Source organism: Corylus avellana, chromosome ca5 (genome assembly GCF_901000735.1).
Source record: "Corylus avellana chromosome ca5, CavTom2PMs-1.0".
Lineage (NCBI taxonomy): Eukaryota > Viridiplantae > Streptophyta > Magnoliopsida > Fagales > Betulaceae > Corylus > Corylus avellana.
The window spans coordinates 26,775,453-26,794,689 of NC_081545.1; the positions used below are offsets into that span (position 1 = coordinate 26,775,453).

At 33.6% G+C, this 19,237-nt stretch overlaps 2 protein-coding genes across 2 annotated transcripts; both read right to left on the minus strand.

Moving 5' to 3' along the window:
* Positions 1-691: 691 nt before the first annotated feature.
* Positions 692-8,139, minus strand: LOC132183158 (phytochromobilin:ferredoxin oxidoreductase, chloroplastic-like). Its single transcript, XM_059596555.1, has 8 exons — positions 7,828-8,139; positions 5,867-5,965; positions 4,715-4,808; positions 2,732-2,826; positions 2,452-2,583; positions 2,194-2,298; positions 1,567-1,617; positions 692-991 (listed from the first exon to the last, which is right to left on the minus strand). The coding sequence occupies exons 1-8, from the start codon at positions 8,032-8,034 to the stop codon at positions 809-811; spliced, it is 966 nt and encodes a 321-aa protein (XP_059452538.1). The 5' UTR covers positions 8,035-8,139; the 3' UTR covers positions 692-808.
* A 2,730-nt stretch (positions 8,140-10,869) lies between these two features.
* Positions 10,870-13,944, minus strand: LOC132182046 (S-protein homolog 5-like). The gene is made up of 2 exons (XM_059595255.1): positions 13,833-13,944; positions 10,870-11,282 (listed from the first exon to the last, which is right to left on the minus strand). The coding sequence occupies exons 1-2, from the start codon at positions 13,942-13,944 to the stop codon at positions 10,870-10,872; spliced, it is 525 nt and encodes a 174-aa protein (XP_059451238.1).
* Positions 13,945-19,237: the final 5,293 nt, after the last annotated feature.

The following is a 19,237-nucleotide window of genomic DNA, read 5'->3' on the forward strand; positions in this document are numbered from 1 at the left end:
GGGTGTAATTCTGCGCTGATACGTTACTCTCGTGTGTATATATATATATATGAGGGTTTAATTTTGCGATGATAAATTATAATAAAAAAACGAGTTTATTCATAATTTATGATTTTTTTCACACACACACACACACACACACACATATATATATATATATATATATATATCATAACTACTTGGGATTTAGTTTAGGGTTTATGACTTGATTTACAAGAATCTATTTGGAATTGCATTTGAAAAATAGAGTTTTTAAGAGCCTGTTTAAGATTGTGTTTAAAAACTAAAACTTTTAAGTCAAAAAAAGCTTTTGAGCAAAAACTTTATTTTTAAACTTTTGTCAAAAGTACATTTTAAATATTTTTAGGCTTTTTGGACCCTTAAAAGTGCTTTTACTTTCTTTTTTTTACCACACAAGTACTTTTTTCTTCAAATGAACTTTTTGAGTGTTAAAAACACTTTTACGACCTTCAAATACAATCTCAAATAGGCCCAAAGTCAAAAAAAAATTTTGGACAAAAGCTTTATTTTTAAGCTTTTGCCAAAAATACGTTTTAGCCATTTTGGACCCTTAAAAGTGCTTTTAATTTTTTTACCAAACAAGTATTTTTTCCTTTAAACGAACTTTTTAAGTGTTAAAAGCATTTTTAAGCTCTTTAAATATAATCTCAAACATGCCCTAAGGAGGGTATGAAAAATACACATCTATAATATAGCAAAATATACAAGATCTTTAGTACAAATCCAACAAGAAAAATGTTACCAAAGAGCAAAAATGGAAGGAACAAAAGGGAAAACAAACATATTATCAAGAATTTTTATCAATGAATTCCCCCTTTGTATCCCAAGGGCGATTTTCAAAAGATTTCCCCACAATGCTACGCTTCTCATTTATTGCCCCATCCTCACAGCGGTACTCTGGAAAGTAATCCAGGAATGTTGTGCTTCCTAGCTCATCAATTCCATTAAAGATGAAGCTCCTCAGCAACTCCTACGGAGATTACAAGTAAGAATTAGCTGCAATTATTGTTTAATTGGTGGAGAAACATTAAATTATTTTTGTTAGAATATATGGAAAATATATTATATTTTCCATATATTCCATAATTATGCTGATATTGAAATATTCTCTATTTATGGATTGATTGTAATCATATATTGAAATTGTAATCAAATCAAGGAGATTTGATTACCAAACTTGTATTTAGACATTACCCTATAAATAGAGACCTTTGTATTGTAGACAAATCAAGTTAATGAGCACAATGTAGCCCTGATGGGTATTCCTAGTGGTAGACGTATGTGTCTAACACCGAACCACCCGTAAAGTTCTTTGTGTTCATTTTCTTGATTTGTCTACAATACAAAGGTCCCTATTTATAGGGTAATGTCTAAATACAAGTTTGGTAATCAAATCCCCTTGATTTGATTACAATTTCAATATATGATTACAATCAATCCATAAATAGAGAATATTTCAATATCAACATAATTATGGAATATATAGAAAATATAATATATTTTCCATATATTCTAACAATTTTCATGAAATAAATAAATAAATACCTTTGCCATTGTCTCCCCTATCAACTTTTTCAGAACCCCATGGCCTGGATCCTGCTTTCCAAATGTTGGATACACCAAATAAGTCACCTGGATCCTGCTTTCCAAATGTTGGATACACCAAATAAGTCACGGGATAATGCAGCAGATGGGGCATAAAACTCTGAATTTGAACATGGTATATACAAGAACAAGAAGTTTTAATTCACAGTATCATTTTATTTCCATGTTGACCTTAGGTTTCCGCATTTAAAATTTTAAACTATCATTTAATTGCATTTAAAGCTTTGTGACTCCTTATGTTCCTTTTGCGCCTCTGAGACATTAGTTAACAAACCTAGCCTTAGCAGGCCGAGGCGTGTTACGTGCGCAAATGCAACCAAATAGATGACCCCAAGAGGTAGTTTCTATCACTTAAAGACCCTTATCACTGAACACTTTGAGAGCAGCATGCCCTAATGTATCAACCATTTGGATTGTACTCTAGGGAATATGTCTGACAAATGTTAAGGAACATTTGTTTGTTTGCCCTCATTCTGTGACTTGGAAAACCGAACAACTGATAGTCAATCACAAAGGTTTAGCAATGATGCCATGCATGAAAGAAGAACTGTGAAAGAAATTAATCACCTTCTCTGCTCTCCATGTTAGATATCTATGTTGTGCTTCACGATTGCTCATAATTTGGGACACATCTGTCTCTGCTACTGCGTGTTTTATCAGCTTAAGCCATGCCTGCAAGAGCAACAGTGTTGCAATCTTCAGTCATCCACTTTAATTAGGAACTACCAAATGAATGGTAATTCTCACTTCCAACTAACAGGAAGCAGTTGAAATATGACCACAAACACGGTTTAAAACAGGATGCAAAAATTCATCAGTTCATACCTTGTAATAATCCGTGAATGCAGAATATAAAACATCATTTTTGAGTTCGCTTGGAGTAAATCTAGTCCATATCACAATTGGTGAGAAAAATTTTAGGGACTCGCTCGTAAGCTTTCCTCCCCACGGTAAAAGCTGCATGAAATCTGTGTTCAGTCATGTCATAGATCTTAGGAGGATTAGCCGAAAAAGACGTGCACACGTGTACACACACATATACCTATGTATATATATATACAAGATCAGGATTTATTTAATGTCCAAGTATAGGCAATGCACTTACCTCAGCATACTTTAGGCCAAGAGGCATCAAACTTTTATAGTATCTTTCCTTATAATCTCTTTGACTGATGACATCATGCAAAGGGTTAAGGTCCATATAAATGGCCAAATTAAAAGTTTATCAAGACCTAATTCTTCCCCATATATTGGTTTCCAGCTTACAAGAATAAACTAACCAGTCATTTGCTCAGGAAAAAAAGAAAAGTCATTGACATGAGATGCACACAGGTACATGCAGACAGCCTAGCAAAGAACTAAAAAAGGAAAAGAAGAAACATGCACTCAAATTAAATGAGAAAGTGGCAAAGCATAAATTTTCTGTTAAAAGTAGTATGCACTCTTAGTCATTCGTCTGCAAAATCTCAGTGAAGTCTGGGATCAAATTGTTTAAACAAACACAACTATGCATGTTAACACCCCACCCCAAAACCTTTTTTCCAAGTGAGTGAGAGAGATTGCCATGTCCAACAGTTGCTGCCTTGTCAGAGCTAAAAGAATCCAAAAAAGGTTGCAAGTCCATAGAGCAGTTTCCGAGCAGTGGAAGTAGCAGTAAGAGAAATTTCCTTCTCAGGATCACGATGTACCATCCATCCAAAGCAAGGGGGTTAAAATAAAAAACAATTAGGACAGCCACTTCGACTAATGGGGAAGCCTTGCATAGTATGTCGAACTGAATATGGAAGAATACAGTCTCAGCTGCCCTCTCACCTTTCTCAATAATTTAAATATAAATATCAACCAAAATCCAGTTTATTTAAGATTGAAACCTTCAATCTGAATTTCAGTTGAAATACCAGAAACATTCTATACAGCTCGCTCCGGTTGATATCTAGAAAAATCATTAAAAACTAGTTATCATTGCCCATGACTTCTTCGCAAATTAAAAGAGCAGAAAAAGACAGAGGAAAAGTCAAATAAATAAATAAACAAAAATACCAAAACAAGATAAAACCAGAAGGCGAGGAGACTTAAATGTCAAGGAATCATAATTGGTCAAAACTAAGAAAAACATATGAAAAGAATAGCCAGAAACAAGAATAAATGCTTGATGAAAATGTTCCCATTAAAGAATCCAACCATGGATGTTGCAGACAAGGAAAATTGTACAAATTATCATCAATCCTTTTCAAGGCAAGGATGTAAGAGTAATATAAATTTACTCATTAGGTTGCCCTAGAGAATGAATGTTTAAAATCGTTTATTATTAGATAGTAGCATGAAGTACCACAAACTATAATCAAACAACCAGTGAGACCCTGTATTATCGAAATTTCTGATAGTGGATAAGATTACCCATCAGAACTGTTCTTGGTGACATCTTTAGTAATATATAAAACTAGAGGGAAAAAAAATTAAATGAGTCATTGCATAAATCAAGTGAAATCTTTTGCCAGTTAGGAAGAAGTGATCTCTTACAATAGAAGCACTAGCAAGGGGATCACTATGCTTGATGAGAGAGATGATCCATCTTTCCTAACTACAATTAGAGGTTAGAGTTTTTGCACATGAGCTGGGTAGGTAGACCCTACAATGATGAAAATGTTAAGCCAGACACAAATGAGCATGAATTATATCCAGATCTACATGTATACATACATATGTGATTACAGAGGTCTATATGTCCATACATGCTCTAAGGGTTGGGAATTATTAGAAATTACATGTAAAAGATTCTACTTAATGTTGTCAAAGCAATGAAAAACCTTATCACCTTTTGGAAATTTCATGAATAGGAAAAATTTGCACGGCTCAAGCATTTCCAATGAGAAGAATTTCTCTCTAGGAATGAGTTCTCCTTGAACATTTAAAAAGTTCTTATCAAACCTTCTAAGAACAGATTGGAGGGCAGCATGTTTTGCCATTCAAGAAGAAAAGAAAAATGGGAGAAAAGTTTAAGATTTTTTTTTTGCCGTAGTTGTAGCAGTAAACGAAAAATATTCTGTTTCTCAGATGTCCAAAATTTAAAGAAAGGAGAGAGCTTACAAGACCACTATGTTTATGCTGGTGGTGGAAAAAAAGTTGGCACAAAATATGGGTACATCAAATTCTGGTTCTGGAAAGACATTAAAATCTAACACCTGCATATGAATTTTCAAAACAGAGTTAGTAGACAGAAAAAAATATATATATTGGCCAATACATTAGAGTAATATATATTGATAAAGCACAAGGTTTGAAGAGAAACCCCGCAGCTTGAGGCTTCCAAACTTCTTCACGTTGAACATATGGACCCACACGCAAGAATCAAGATCACACCAGCCAATATCAGATGAGGGAAATCAGAATTTTCTTATTGCATTTTCCTTTTTCCCCTACATCAACTTGTTCCATTAATTATTCTTCCTTGTTAATTCATCCTAGGTCAGAATTCTAGCAATGATTTTGGGAAAGTCTCCGAGAATACCATCAATTATGTACTGATATTGTTTTCCCAGTCAATATATCTCAAACTATCTTCAGATAATAGTTTTCTTTACAACAAACAAGGGGTTTGGAGGAGCATATGAACCCACAAACAGACCCATCACCCCTATTCTTATAAGGGGAGGGAGGAGGTGCAACTTGAGCTAAAGTTCATTGGCAACAAAACATAAATACTTATCAACTTCTTTTAGAGTTCATATCTAACTTCTAATTTTATGTGCATCCATAGTGCCAAGAATGTAAGAAACTCCAGCATAACAAGATTAAGTTAACCATGATGCCTTTGGTCAAGGGATTTGCATATATATGAATTGTTGCAGCCATGCCATGCCATATGATAATTGCATCCAGATAATAAAGAAGAGCATAAATCATCATAAGGAAGATTTAAATTATCTTGAAAAACTATTTGCTGATGTCATCCACCCACTCAACAGGCAGCTCTAAACTGACCAGCCTTCCTGTCGACTTTAAGTAGGTTTCCTTCTTTTTTCAAATAAATATCACAACTCCTAAAGTGGCTGATACTAACATCAAATCCAAGAGATTTTCTTGTACTGAATGGCAGTAAGAGCTTACAAGAAGCCCAAATGAGGGCAAGTTCTATTAGTCACAATAAATAATTTCAGAAGAATTGAAGTGATAACTGACTATGAGCTATTTGAAAACTTACAATATCAAGGTAAATAGCGTGAATAACAGAGAATGATACCTGCATTGCTTCAGTCTCAATGCACAAACTTCGTAGAAGTCTAATCTTGGGAGCTTGGAATGATAACATTTGAAGCTCTGATTTACCATCTATTTTTTCCTGATGACATAAAAAAATCAATATTCTCAGAATATTTCCTACTAAGTTAATAATACTAAAACATTAATAGTTGCTTGTTCTTTGAAAGCTTTAACATATTGGTAGTTGCAGCAGCTAAATAGAGTAAAATATCAACATATGTAGAAGCATTAAGTACTTGGAGCAGCTGGAGTAATTACAAAATTTTATGATGTATTATCACAAGTGATCAGTTGAAGAAATGGCTAACATGGAGTTGCAAGTATACCAGTGAAAATTTAAGTATTGACAAACTCTAACTATCTTGTACAAAAAAGTAGGAAGAAGTTCTTCTATTTTTTAAATTGTTAAGTAGAAATAAAACCAATGTACAAAAATGACTTGTTATAAAGACCATAAGTTGATAATAAAGGGCATAGATATGAAGAATGTGATTGATTCTTGATTCCATTTCCTAATATATAGAAATCAACAGACATGTAAGACTACAAGCCCCAATGAATTGATCACTCTTCACTATTCACAAGATTAGGACAACTAGATGCTAAGGTTCTTTACAACAATTCAGTAAAGTAATAACAAGAAGAAGAAGCATGTGGATACATAAAAATCTAATCTAAATTGTTGATTTGTTAAATGAGCATAAAATGATTAAATTTGATGTCACAAATACCAACATTTTTTAAACTTTCACTGTACCGTATGCAAAAGTGATGTTGCATAAGTATTCTAAACTCTTCTTTTTTTTTTTTTTTTTTGATAACATAGGAGAACTTTACTCAGATTAATTGCACGTCGCAAACGCATATTATACAACAATCCTCACCGTTAATCAAACTCCTACGGGTAACTGACCCCACCCGCCAGAATCAGTTACCAAGTAACCCAGGAGCTTTCACCCCTGACGGGCTAAACAATTTATACTCATGCCCAGGAGGCTATTCTAAACTCTTCCCTAGCTTTTAAGCAAGAATCTAAGTATCATCAAAAGAAGACGGGGGTAATGGAGAAGGGCAGTCAATATTCAGAGAGAGAGAGAGATAGGGAGAAGCAAAAAAGATAATAATAAGAATATTGATTTTAATAGTAGCCTCAAGAGTATCAAGCAGCCTGCATATCCGAAAATTCTACTTCCTCCTTGCGGATTCTTATATCCAAGGGAATGGTTAGACACGATTTGCTGACATGTTTGAAAAACAACATGTATACAATTTTGCTTAACCATTCAAACAAGATAAGCTTAAATATTTGAACAATATTATTCATCAAACAGGCACATCTCTGTGAAGAATTTTCTGTATGGAGAAAGCATATGTCTACAAAGAAAACTACTTTCACCAAAACCTTTGTCCAATCCAATCTATAAGGCAAATAAAAGTCGATCAGCCAAACTGCTGCCCATCTCACTCTTAGGAATGCTGCCAATGCCCAATTGATGGTACCTGTTGGAGGGATTGGTGATTGTTCATCTATAAATCATCGGACAATGGGAATATCCCCAACACTAGTGTTCTATTAAGCCAAAAAGGGGAGGAAAAAAGAAAGAAAATAAATAAAAGAGTCAAAATTAGGAAAAATGGAGTCCATAATCAAACAAAACTAATTCTTTTATTATTGCAACATTAACTTCTCTTTTTATGTGGAGAAGATGACACCAAAAACAAAAATGGCATCAATTATCAGACAAATTCTTAGAACTTATCACAATATAGTACTCCAGTGCAGAGGCCACTTCAAATTCAACAAACCCAGCATCAAAGCAGCAACAAGTTGAAGAAGAAAAAAGCTTAAATCATGCAAGATCTTGAATGCAAAATGGAACAAATGGGCTTAAATTAAAGTAACCCAAGTCAGCTTAGAGACAGTAAAATGCATATATATACCTGTAAAGGAGAAGGGACCAACTGGGTTTGGCGCTTTGTTTCATTTACAGCGAAGTGGATGTATTTCTGGAACGAAATTGCAGAAACTTGAAAAGAAGCTCTTTTCCTCCTCCAACTGCTGTGAGTGATAGCAAATACTCTTGCACTGTTTAGCAATGGAGGCTTTAGAGTTACGCTAAAGCTTCTCAGAGAAGAACAGGACTCCATTTAGAGAAAGAATATCACTCACTAAGAGAAAGCAACCCAAACAACACCGCCATTAATGGCAAAATTGTTGCTCTGTCTCTCGGTTTCACATGACTCTTTGAGAGCAATGACGGTCATTGAACGGCAAATGTTATTTTATTGGACAGAGTTTTACTTATCTGTTGGGATTTTTTCAACTCTAGACTATAAATTTAAGTATTTATTTGCTGTATTTTTAAATAATATGTGAGAAATTTATTTTTTAAATAACATTTTATTTCAACTTTGTTATTGTTATTCAAATGCATGTGTTTTTTTATATGTAAATAGATATATGACATTTTTATAAATTAGATCAAAGAAACTTTCTACAATTTAAAGAAAAACTCTACCTGTTATTTTCAATTATTAAAAGAAAATATATGATTTATAATTATATAGGTCAAATGGGTCACATATGACTATATGAGTTATGCGATTTGACCCGAGATTCACTAGCTCATTTATTAAATAGGTTAATTTGGGTTTATCCGAATTAACAGATATCTGACCATACAAAACTTTAATCCACTTATTCGTATTAGGTTAATGTCAAATTTACAAATCATATTACAAATTATCAGCTATAGCCACGAGCCATCTGATGCATACAATGGGGAGGCCACCTCCACTCCGAGCTCCACCCCACATACCACCAAAATGTTTACTTTGTGTTTTTTTTTTTTTTAAGAAAAAAAAATCATAAAATTTTAAAAAATATTATTTTAATATTATACGACAAAAATGTTGATAACATATAGTGCATAACATGGAGTTGCAAGTATACCAGTGAAAATTTAAGTGTTGACAAACTCCAACTATCTTGTACAAAAAAGTAGGAAGAAGTTCTTCTATTTTTTAAATTGTTAAGTAGAAACAAAACCAATGTACAAAAATGTTGATAACATATAGTGTTTTCTGATAAATCCCACCAAATTTAAATATATGCCCTAACTAACTTCTGGAATCATAAGGACAAATATGCGCTAATTTTACGAAATGGACTGAAATTTTCTATAAATTGTTTTGTAGAAAATTCCCTTTAATCTAGCTTTTAAGAGTGGCATGTGTGCTTTAGAATGTGAGAATATATATATATTTATATATTTTAAATTATTAGCATGTGCTTCTCATATAATTTTTTAATAGTATCAATAAAAAAGCATGTGATTCTCGCACGTTTAAAAGACATATAACTTTTAGAGGCTAGTTTGTAGAAAACTCTTAGAAACCAGTTTAATGAAAAATTTTGTCAGAGGCGAAACTATATATATCTTGCTAGCTAGATCAACGGTCCGATTTTTTTTTTTTTTTAACTTTTAAAAAATGACTAATGATATTTATCACACTTTTTTATCGCACTCATTTCACATTGACAGGTGTGATATGTTTGAAGTGGCCTTCTTTTTACTTTGTTTAGTGTCAAACATGAAAAGTCTTTTAAACATGTCACGTAGTGTATATGAAATGAGTGTGATAAATTAATGTAACGAATATCATTACTTTTTAAAAATTAGAATTGAAAATAGCCAATTAAAATTTTCACGAAAAAGTATCATACTTAAATTAAAAGACACAATATTATGAATTAGGATCTCTTGGACCGCAGAGCAAAAAGCTCTTACAACACAAAGTATAAAGCTATGTAAAATCATAGCCACATGCTATAAGGTCACAAAGTCATAGATACAAACAAAAATTCTTACAATCAAGTGATATCTATGACTTCAATCTCCCGTTAACCCAAGTACAAATACAGTTAAAGAGTATATCTGCTCCGAACAGACTAGATCTAAGAGACGGGTAGTCAAATTTCCTAAAAAAGTTTATTTGAACTGGCCATGAGAGATAAGCCCTCACACTGAACTATCCGGGCCATGAGAAATAATCTCTCACACCTAATTACTCATCCTCGCTTATGAGGGCAAATCTAGAGAGAATAAACTTCGTATTCAAAACAAAAAATACAAACAAACAACTAGAAGCAGTAGCAGCAAGCCGGGGAGGAGATGAATGGCATAACACGGTGGAAGGTGGAATGACGCATAGCAGAGAAGCCGAAGTTGCTGATCTCGCCAGAGAACACCGACAAAAATAAAGACAAAAGAAAAAAACTAGAAGGGGAGAGGGAAGGTAGGAGTGGGGAGCATAAGGGGAAAAGTCTAAGTTATTATTTCGAATTAAATGATTCAATTATTACCATCTGTAAAAGACCCTCATTTTTTTATTAATTAATTGAATCTTACTTAATAATAAATTTTGTGGAGGTAAAATCTGAACATTTAATTTAAAAAAATATTTGTCTATCTTAAGATTAAGAGGAATAAGAATTTGATTAAACGGATTATCGTCATTTAAATAATCATTAATTAAGTGAGAAAATTGGAGTTTGGTGGATTAATGAGCATTTATATATAAATATCTTGTATTGACAGAATTTGGGTGTTTTTGTTGTTTTTTTTTATTGTATTGTAAGTATCTGGTTAATTACTAATTAGACAGGATTGATTGAATGTTAATTATGGTTGTATCGATAGATTTGGGTTTATTGTTTCCTTGGTGATCTAGCTTTAATGCTAGGGTGTGGAGTAATTTTGTTTTGTGTTAAAATAAAATATAAAAAACAAAAAACAAAAAACTACTTGACTTAAGATATTATTCTAAATTCTAGACAACTGAAATCTGTTAATTAACAACATAAGAAAAGAAAACTACAATTTTTCCCTCAAGACTAAGGAGTACAAATTGCGAGTTTGACATTATTTTGAATGTTATATATATATATATATATATATATATATATATATATATATATAATCATGGGAGAGTTGCTGGTGACTCTACAGCATATTGTTGCAACTTGGAATGCCAAGGAAAGCATAAATCATACTCTTTGGTGTCGTATTTTAACTGACATGCACCATTATATCTAATCTTCCAAAAGCAGTCACTGCAAAGAGGATGGTCTCTATCGAAGTCGTAGATGTCAAACCACTTCAATTCACTACCCTTCCACCGAAAACTACAAAAGAATAATGTAGTCCCCCAAATGTTTGGTTTGAAGTCGAATGTAAAGAAGCCATTTGGATACCGGATCACATGGATACCAAGATCCTCGTCTGCTGATTTACAATGAACAGTAAGATCTAAGCCATGACCTAAATCATTAAAAATTTCGACGCGTGCTCGTTTATGTTCTCCAATAGTCTGTCCTGCAACAATATTAAATCCTGTCATAGACAACATAAGCCACATTAGTAACAACATTACATTTTTGCTGAACGAGATCATATTTGTTTGTAAACTATGCGTAGTGTGTGAAAGTTGGTGGTGATCATGTCATTTTATAGGCCATATTACGAGCAGTCCCTGCACATTCTTTAGCATTAATCTGGACTCGCATTGTATCCGATAGGTTCGTTTTTCAATCGCATAAATATCATTTCTATATACCTCCACTTTCTATATATTATAATTCAAAAGAGAGAAAACAGTAAATCTTCATTATATACATGGATATTAGATAAGATATTATTATGAGTCCCTCTTCTTTAGAAACCAGAAAATTTTCTCTTTGGGGTAAATTTAAAAAAATATATATTGAAATATTACAAAAACCGCTTTGGCCACTATAGATAGTCATTATATTGAATGCAGCATAAAATGCAACTTTTTAATTGATTCAATTAATATAGGAAAATACCATTCAAAAATTAATTGATATCAATTAATTTAAGAATTTACCTATTACCAAATTAATTAGGTAATTAACTTAGGATGGCCTGCAAGCCCCAACACTAATATTTTTTTGGGAAAGTCCACATAATCCTCTCAAACTACCACTCAATTGACAATATTCATTCTAAACTTTCAAATTGTGACAATGTCCTCCCAAATTACCAAAAATTGTCAAATGTTTCCCCCAATGACGAAACTACCCTTAGTAAAATAAAAACAAAAAATACTAAAACTTCTAGAAAAAACCTAAAACCTAAAAAAAAAAAAAACAAAGGGTGGAAAATTTAATTTTTTTTTTTTAAAAAAAAAAATCCTTTGTATTTCAATTTTTTTTTATTATAAAAAATAATTTTTTTTATAACTTTTAAAATAAAAATTTATGTTTTAAAAAAATTAACAATTTTCGTTTAAGAAAATAGAAATTTTCTTCTTCTAAAACAATTTTTTTTAAAAAAATGTTTCTTTTAAATAAAAATTTCCGTTTAAAAAAATATTCGTTTAAAACAAATTCGTTTTTTTTTTTAAATAAAAATTTTTATTTAAATAAAAAAAATTTTTATAAAAAAAATCATTCTTATAAAATGGAAATTTTAGTTTTTTTTTAAAAAAAAATTAAAATATTTATTTATTTATTTATTTGTTGAATTTATAGGGGTATTTTTGTTTTTGTGAGAAATACATAGGGGCGTTTTCATCTTTTTACTAGCCTTAGGGGAGACATGACAATGTTTTGGTAGTTTGGGGGGAACATTGTCACAATTGAAAAGTTGGAAAGGACATTGTCAATTTAGTGGTAGTTTGAGGGGGGTATGCGGACTTTACCCTTTATATATATATACTCAAAGAACCCAACACTAATATTAATTTACAAACAAGATAATGTTAAGAGATTTCCAGCCAAATAAATGTTTTACACATCACACCAATAGACCACAAAACATTGTTTGTTCCTTCCAAATATTTTTGGCCAAAGAAATATATTCTTATGTTAGAGCTTTGGTTCAACCACTTGCGTAAAATTAGTCTGAATCTTACGAATAATTAAGCTATTATCAATGAAGGGGACATATTAAAAGAGAATTTCTACACTAGTTTTTAGATTTTGAATTTATCTCTTTTTCTTTTTTTAAATTCACCATTAAATCTGAAAAATATAAATAAATCCCACAAATTTAATGATATATTTGTTCATCTCTATACAAAGATGAACAAGAAAGGGATAAAAGAATTAAAAAAAAAAAAAAAAACCCAAACATTTATAATTAATAATCAGGTGGATTCTGAGTGGAATTTCTACTCTAATTTTTTATTTTACTGCGAGTTTCTATCAGGCCAATTGGCCCACCATTTGTGTCAAGGTATGTAAAGCTATCTCGCACTTTTTCCACTTCGGGTATTATTGATGAGGAAGTGAATTTTATACACATTGCACTTATCCCTAAAACTATGAATACCAATAAGGTCTACAAATTCAGACCCATTAGTTTGTGTAATGTGGTGTATAAGATTGTGTCAAAAACTTTGGCCAGTAGATTAAAAATCATTTTGCCGAACATTATCTCTAATAATTAGAGTGCGTTTATTCTAGGGAGGTTTATTACAGATAATGTGTTGGCAGTTTATGAAACATTGCATACTATGCACTCTAGGATGTGGGGTAAAAGGTTATATGACCCTAAAATTAGACATGAGTAAGGCGTATGATCAAGTGGAGTAGGTGTTTCTTGAAGAAGTAATGCGTAGCATGGGTTTTACGGAAAATTGGATAAGGTTGATCATGCAATGTATCACAACTGTTTAATGGCTCTCCAGAGGGGTGTATTCGGCCTTCCAAGGGACTAAGACAAGGGGATCCCCTTTCCCCTTATCTTTTTATCCTTTGTGCGGAGGCTTTGAGTACGCATCTCAACCTTGTTGCCCAATCAAGGGTCTTTAGGGGGTGTCCTTACTTCCCCCAAGGGACCTAGGCTTAACCATTTATTTTTTGCAGATGATAGCTTGTTATTCTGTCAGGAAACATCACAAGAATGGCATTTACTTACTCATTTGTTGGAAAGCTATGAACGGGCTTCGGGGCAAAAGCTGAATCGGGACAAGATTTCCATTTTCTTTAGTAGGAACACTACTTAAGAAGTCCGCAATCAGCTTATCCATTTGTCGGGGATTCCAGTTGCTCAAAGGTATGATAAATATTTGGTGCTTCTCACTCCAGTTGGCAAGTCTTGCATTAGAGAATTGCATACTCTTTCCGATAGGGTGAGGAAGAGGGTTAACGATTGGAAATCAAAGTTTCTTTCTCAAGCAAGTAAGGAAATCTTACTCAAGGCAGGTAAGGAAATCTTGCTCAAGGCAGTGATACAAGCTATTCCAACTTACAGCAAGAGTATATTTCTTTTACCTAAGACCTTATGTAAGGAGATCAATGTGATTATGCAGAAGTTTTGATGGGGTCATAAGGAGAATGATAAGAAAATTCACTGGATGGGCTAGGAGAAAATGGGAAGATCTAAAGCTCAAGGTGGTATGGGCTTTTGGGATCTATGTTGTTTTAATAAGGCACAATTAGCTAAACAATGCTGGTGACTAGTGCAAAATCCGGAGAGCATAACAGCTCAGATTCTAAAGGCCAAATATTTTTCGAAGGGTGATTTTCTTGAAGCTGAGGTAGGAAGCAAACCCTCTTTGGCATGGAGAAGTATATATTCGACTAAAAATCAATTCCAAGTATGGATGTGTTGGAGAATTGGGGATGGTAAATCGGTGCAGATAGACTTGGTAGGGACAAATGGATCCCAAAATGCTCATCTTTTCGGATCCAGACGCCCTGCCGAATATTGCGTGAAGATGCAACAGTACATGATCTGATTGATATACAAACACATGGGTGGAATATTCCCCTTATACGTAGGGTATTTTGGGAAGAAGAAGCAGAGACTATATGTAGCCTTCCTTTGAGTAGATACAACACTCCAGATAAGTTGTGTTGGCAAGTAGCAAATTTTGGGGAGTTTTCGGTTCGTAGTGCATATTATTTTTGAAAAGGAAAGGCTAGATTCCATGTAAGGAGAAGGTTCAAAGAAATTAGAGCTCACGACCATATGAAAGGCAATTTGGAATTTACAAGTTCCAAATGCAACAAAGGTCTTCTTATGGAGGGCTTGAAGTGATATCCTCCCTACTAAAAATAACTTGCTCAGGCGTGGGGTTGTGGTAGATGAACTGTGCATTTTCTGTTGCAATGAGGTGGAAAGAGTTGCTCACGTTGTTAAAGTAATGGTTAAGTGATTAAATTTGACTCTTCCTGCTCTAATACCATGTTAAATTACCAGTTATACTAAAAGTTTAAGCCAATAGGAAGATGTAAATTTAATCACTTAACCATTACTTTAACACTCCTCCTCAAGTGTGGGCTCAAACTCCCTTTTAATAAGTGAGGCTCAACACGTAAAATATTTAATTGAAATGGAAGGTGAAATTAACAGAGTCAAAGTTCGATCCCAAGACATTTGACTCTAATATCATGTTAAATTATCATTTATCCCAAAAGCTTAAGCTTTTGGAATAATTGATAATTTAACACACGTGTTATGTACGTGTTCTACGGCACAAAATGTCTAGAGCGGTAGTGGACGAAATTTGCAGAAGAGCTCATGTGAAGCTATGACTTTTATTGAGATTGTTGAACATCTGCTAGAACATTGCAACAGAGAAGAGATGGACTTATTTGCCACCACGGCCAAAAGTAAATGGAATAGAAGGAACTGTGTTGTGCATGGTGGTTTTTGTAACCACCCTAACTAATTATGTGGCTAAAGAAGCAGTGTATATGGTGCAGCAATATTGGATAGCACAGTTGAAGGAGGAGGAAATGGGTCACAATACGGGAGATGTGGATGTTGTGCACTGGAATCCCCTACCCAGAAACTGTTACAAAGCGAACTGGGATATAGACTTACGTGCAGAGAAAAAACAGATGGGAATTGGTGTTATAGTAAGGGATTTGAAGGGTTTAGTTTGTGCATCTTTCAGCCAAACCTGTGATATATACACTGAGGCAGTGATTGCAGAATCTATGGGAGCCCCAAGTGCGATTGAATTTTGCAAGGATATAGGACTACAAGAGGTGTTGTTTAAAGGTGATGCTGAAGTGGTAGTCAAAGCCATCAATAATAGTAAGCCCAAGTGGTGCTGCTTGGACAAATCATTGATGATATAAAAAAGTTAGCTACCTTGTTTCAGGAGAAGGGAAGTTGTACATGTTAAAATGGGAGCAAATGGGGCAGCTTGGACTTGCAAAGTTGGCCGTAAGAGAACAAATTGATAAAATTTGGATGGAGAAAATTCCTAGAAACATTTATGGTATTGTAACTTTACAGCATTTTACTCTTTCTGTTTAGTGTTTTAATACTTTAGATTTTATTCGATGAAATGAAGAGAAGTCTTATTATAATAAAAAAAAACCTCGTTAAAAGAGAATAATATTTCCGTATCTTATCCGATTTAACATAGTGTAGAAATCTAAGGGATCGATATTATTCCTATTATGTTACTTTTTTCTTTTAAGAGATTACAATTATATATAGAAGTGTATTGGAACAAGCGTTTTAGCGGGTTTACTTTTACATGACCATTTAATGGGCCTATGACATATGCACCTGGCCGAAACATGCACAATAATACCAGGCAATTTTATGGCTACAGTTAAGATGACATAATTTTTCCAAGACTCGAAGGATAATGCATTTTGTACGGCTGAGATGAAAATAGTGACGTCCTCTTTTTTCAGGATTTTGTTGAGTAAATTTAAATATTCAACTTTTATTTCACACTCGTTAGGTCGGAGAGATGTGATTGTGTCTATCATTTATTGGATTTTTTAAAAAAAAATAAAGATTTAGCGGTGAAAAGACGAGCGGTTAGTAACTATCTGTTAACCGCTAACCGCATTAACCGTTAACCGCTAACCGCCTATATATATGAAACGATATTACCGTATGTAGTATGATATTGTCGTATTACGATAGAAATTACATCTTTTTGGTTTTTATTTTTATTTTTTAAAAACAAATTCTTAATTTTTTTCTTTTCAAAAGCGTTTAGTGGTTGTTAGAGTTACTAATCGCCGGTTAACCGCCTAGGCAGTTATAATTAGCGATTTTAACCAATAACTGATAACCGTAACCGTTTCCCCCCTATAAAAGTTGGTTCAATGATTGATAAATGCTATCACATCAATCAAATAAGAAGAATTGAGCATATAACATTACTCTTTATCAAATTATTTATCATTTAGCTGAAAAGCCTAAAATGTTCAACAAATCAACAATAAAAGATAAAGTATTAGTAGAAAGTACATTTTTATTAAGCATTTACAATAAAACAATAAAAGGTTGTTTAGACAATCCATTAGGACCAATATTGGTTGGACAATTGTTGTGTCGAGGCTTCTGAGAGGACAAAAGGCCAACTACATTCTCATATAGAAACATAGCATCTATAGAGGCGGTAGTGTGCTCAATCCGCATTTCATGAGTTAATAAGTGAGCATAAAGTTCCTCAAAGGACATTAGGCCCACACAAGTACTCACAAAATTGACAAAGGGATCAAACTCATATCCTAGTTCAACATGGAGGAACAACAGATGCTCAAAATCATTGAGTGGTTGTATAACGTTCCACATTATCTGGGTGTGGAAAAGATAATGTGTTTATATAAAATATGTTCTCTCTAAATGGTATAAGCCCTTTCGGGATAAACCAAATAATAAAATCGAGCGGGTTTAGCCCAAAGCGGACAATATCATATCAATTAGGGTAGACTGTTACATATGGTACCAGAACCATAGCCTAGCATTAGATGGAGGGAGCATGCACAAGCCCATGAAAGTCACTAGTGTGGACCTTGAGTGTCAATGGGGGTGATTGTGACGTCCTATATTGCCTGAGTATGAAAAAGATGATGTGTTTATATGGATATACTCTTTCTAAATGTGTTTCAACATTTGACCCGTACTAAAGATTATCGATAGCTGACAAAAATGGTCGGCGACTGATGCAGCGTGACTTATTAGGCTGCAGCGAAAAACATCAATAAACAACAGATAAATACTTCTAGATTTTGATTATATTAATGATCTAAGAAATCTTCTGGACAAAAGCTAGATACACTCTAGGTTTTGAAGGAAAAGAAATAAGAACGCTCAACTTTGAGGTTTCTTATTCAACAAAATCAATAATCAACATAAACTCGTCTTATATTGCCTGAGATGGAGGGAGCATGCACAAGCCCATGAGAGTCACCAGTGTGGACCCTGAGTGCCAATGGGGGTGATTGTGACATCCTATATTGCCTGAGTATGAAGAAAATAATGTGTTTATATAGATATACTCTTTCTAAATGTGTTTCAACATTTGACCCGTACTAAAGATTATCAATAGCTGACAAAAATGGTCGGCGACTGATGCAGCGTGACTTATTGGGCTGCAGCGAAAAACATCAATCAGCAGCGAATAAATACTTCTAGATCTTGATTCTATCAATGATCTAAGAAATTTTCTTGACAAAAGCTAGATATTCTCTAGGTTTTGAAGGAAAAGAAAGAAGAACGCTCATCTCTGAGGTTTCTTATTCAACAAAATCAATAATCAACATAAACTCTTCTTCTCTGGAAACTATAAGCATATATTTATAGCCCAAAACCCAAAACCTAATATAATATGACATAAATACCCCCAAAACCCTAAACCTAATAAAATAACGGAATAAAGACTCCTAAAACTCTAACCCTAATAAAATAACAACATAAACTCGGTTTAGAAAATAAAACAAACTGACGGCTACGCAATCTACATCATTCTCCCATTGTTTGAGGGAATTCATCCTCGAATTCGGCCGGTTCTTTCCGCGGTCCTTCGAATGCCCAGTCAACTCATTTCACTTGCCATTCCTCAAGATCAAGACAAAATATCACCCCACAATAAGTGTGATGCTTCTCATCATCGAAATACCTTAATGATTGTCGTGAAAGCCCCACACACCACTTTGCAATATCTTAGATTTGTCGTACTTCTCTTGTTCTTTCTTCCTTCCACGTGCAATGAAAATACTCAAGAACGGGTCAATTATTGTTTCCCTTGTGAACATATAATTATCCTCATCCGCATAAAACTCACCATAATCTTTGTTAGGTGAATTTAAAATATCTTCAACACCAAGGAAATCAACATAATCAACATCTTCATCATTAAAATTAGGCAATTCACCTGGAAGGACTTCTTTAACCTCTTCATAATCTACAATGTCATCTGTGGGCTCTTCCTCTTCCGATGGGTCCTCTTCTTCTGGATAGAGACCGCCAAACATGTAAAAAAATCCATCTTTTTCTTACTCCTCCGTGGGTCTTTCCTCTTCCCATGAGTCATCTTCTTCGGGCTCCACATCATAGGT

What these genes read in the sequence shown, in the direction of transcription:
- LOC132182046 (XM_059595255.1), bottom strand. Translation starts at nt 13,944, where the DNA reads ATGGATAAGCTGATTGCGGACTTCTTAAGTAGTGTTCCTACTAAAGAA. An exon ending in CATAGCTTTCCAACAAATGA is followed by an intron (nt 11,283 to 13,832) that starts GTAAGTAAATGC and finishes TGTCTATGACAG; the next exon opens with GATTTAATATTGTTGCAGGA.
- LOC132183158 (XM_059596555.1), bottom strand. Translation starts at nt 8,034, where the DNA reads ATGGAGTCCTGTTCTTCTCTGAGAAGCTTTAGCGTAACTCTAAAGCCT. An exon ending in TGGTCCCTTCTCCTTTACAG is followed by an intron (nt 5,966 to 7,827) that starts GTATATATATGC and finishes TTATGTCATCAG; the next exon opens with GAAAAAATAGATGGTAAATC. An exon ending in TTGAGACTGAAGCAATGCAG is followed by an intron (nt 4,809 to 5,866) that starts GTATCATTCTCT and finishes ATTCATATGCAG; the next exon opens with GTGTTAGATTTTAATGTCTT.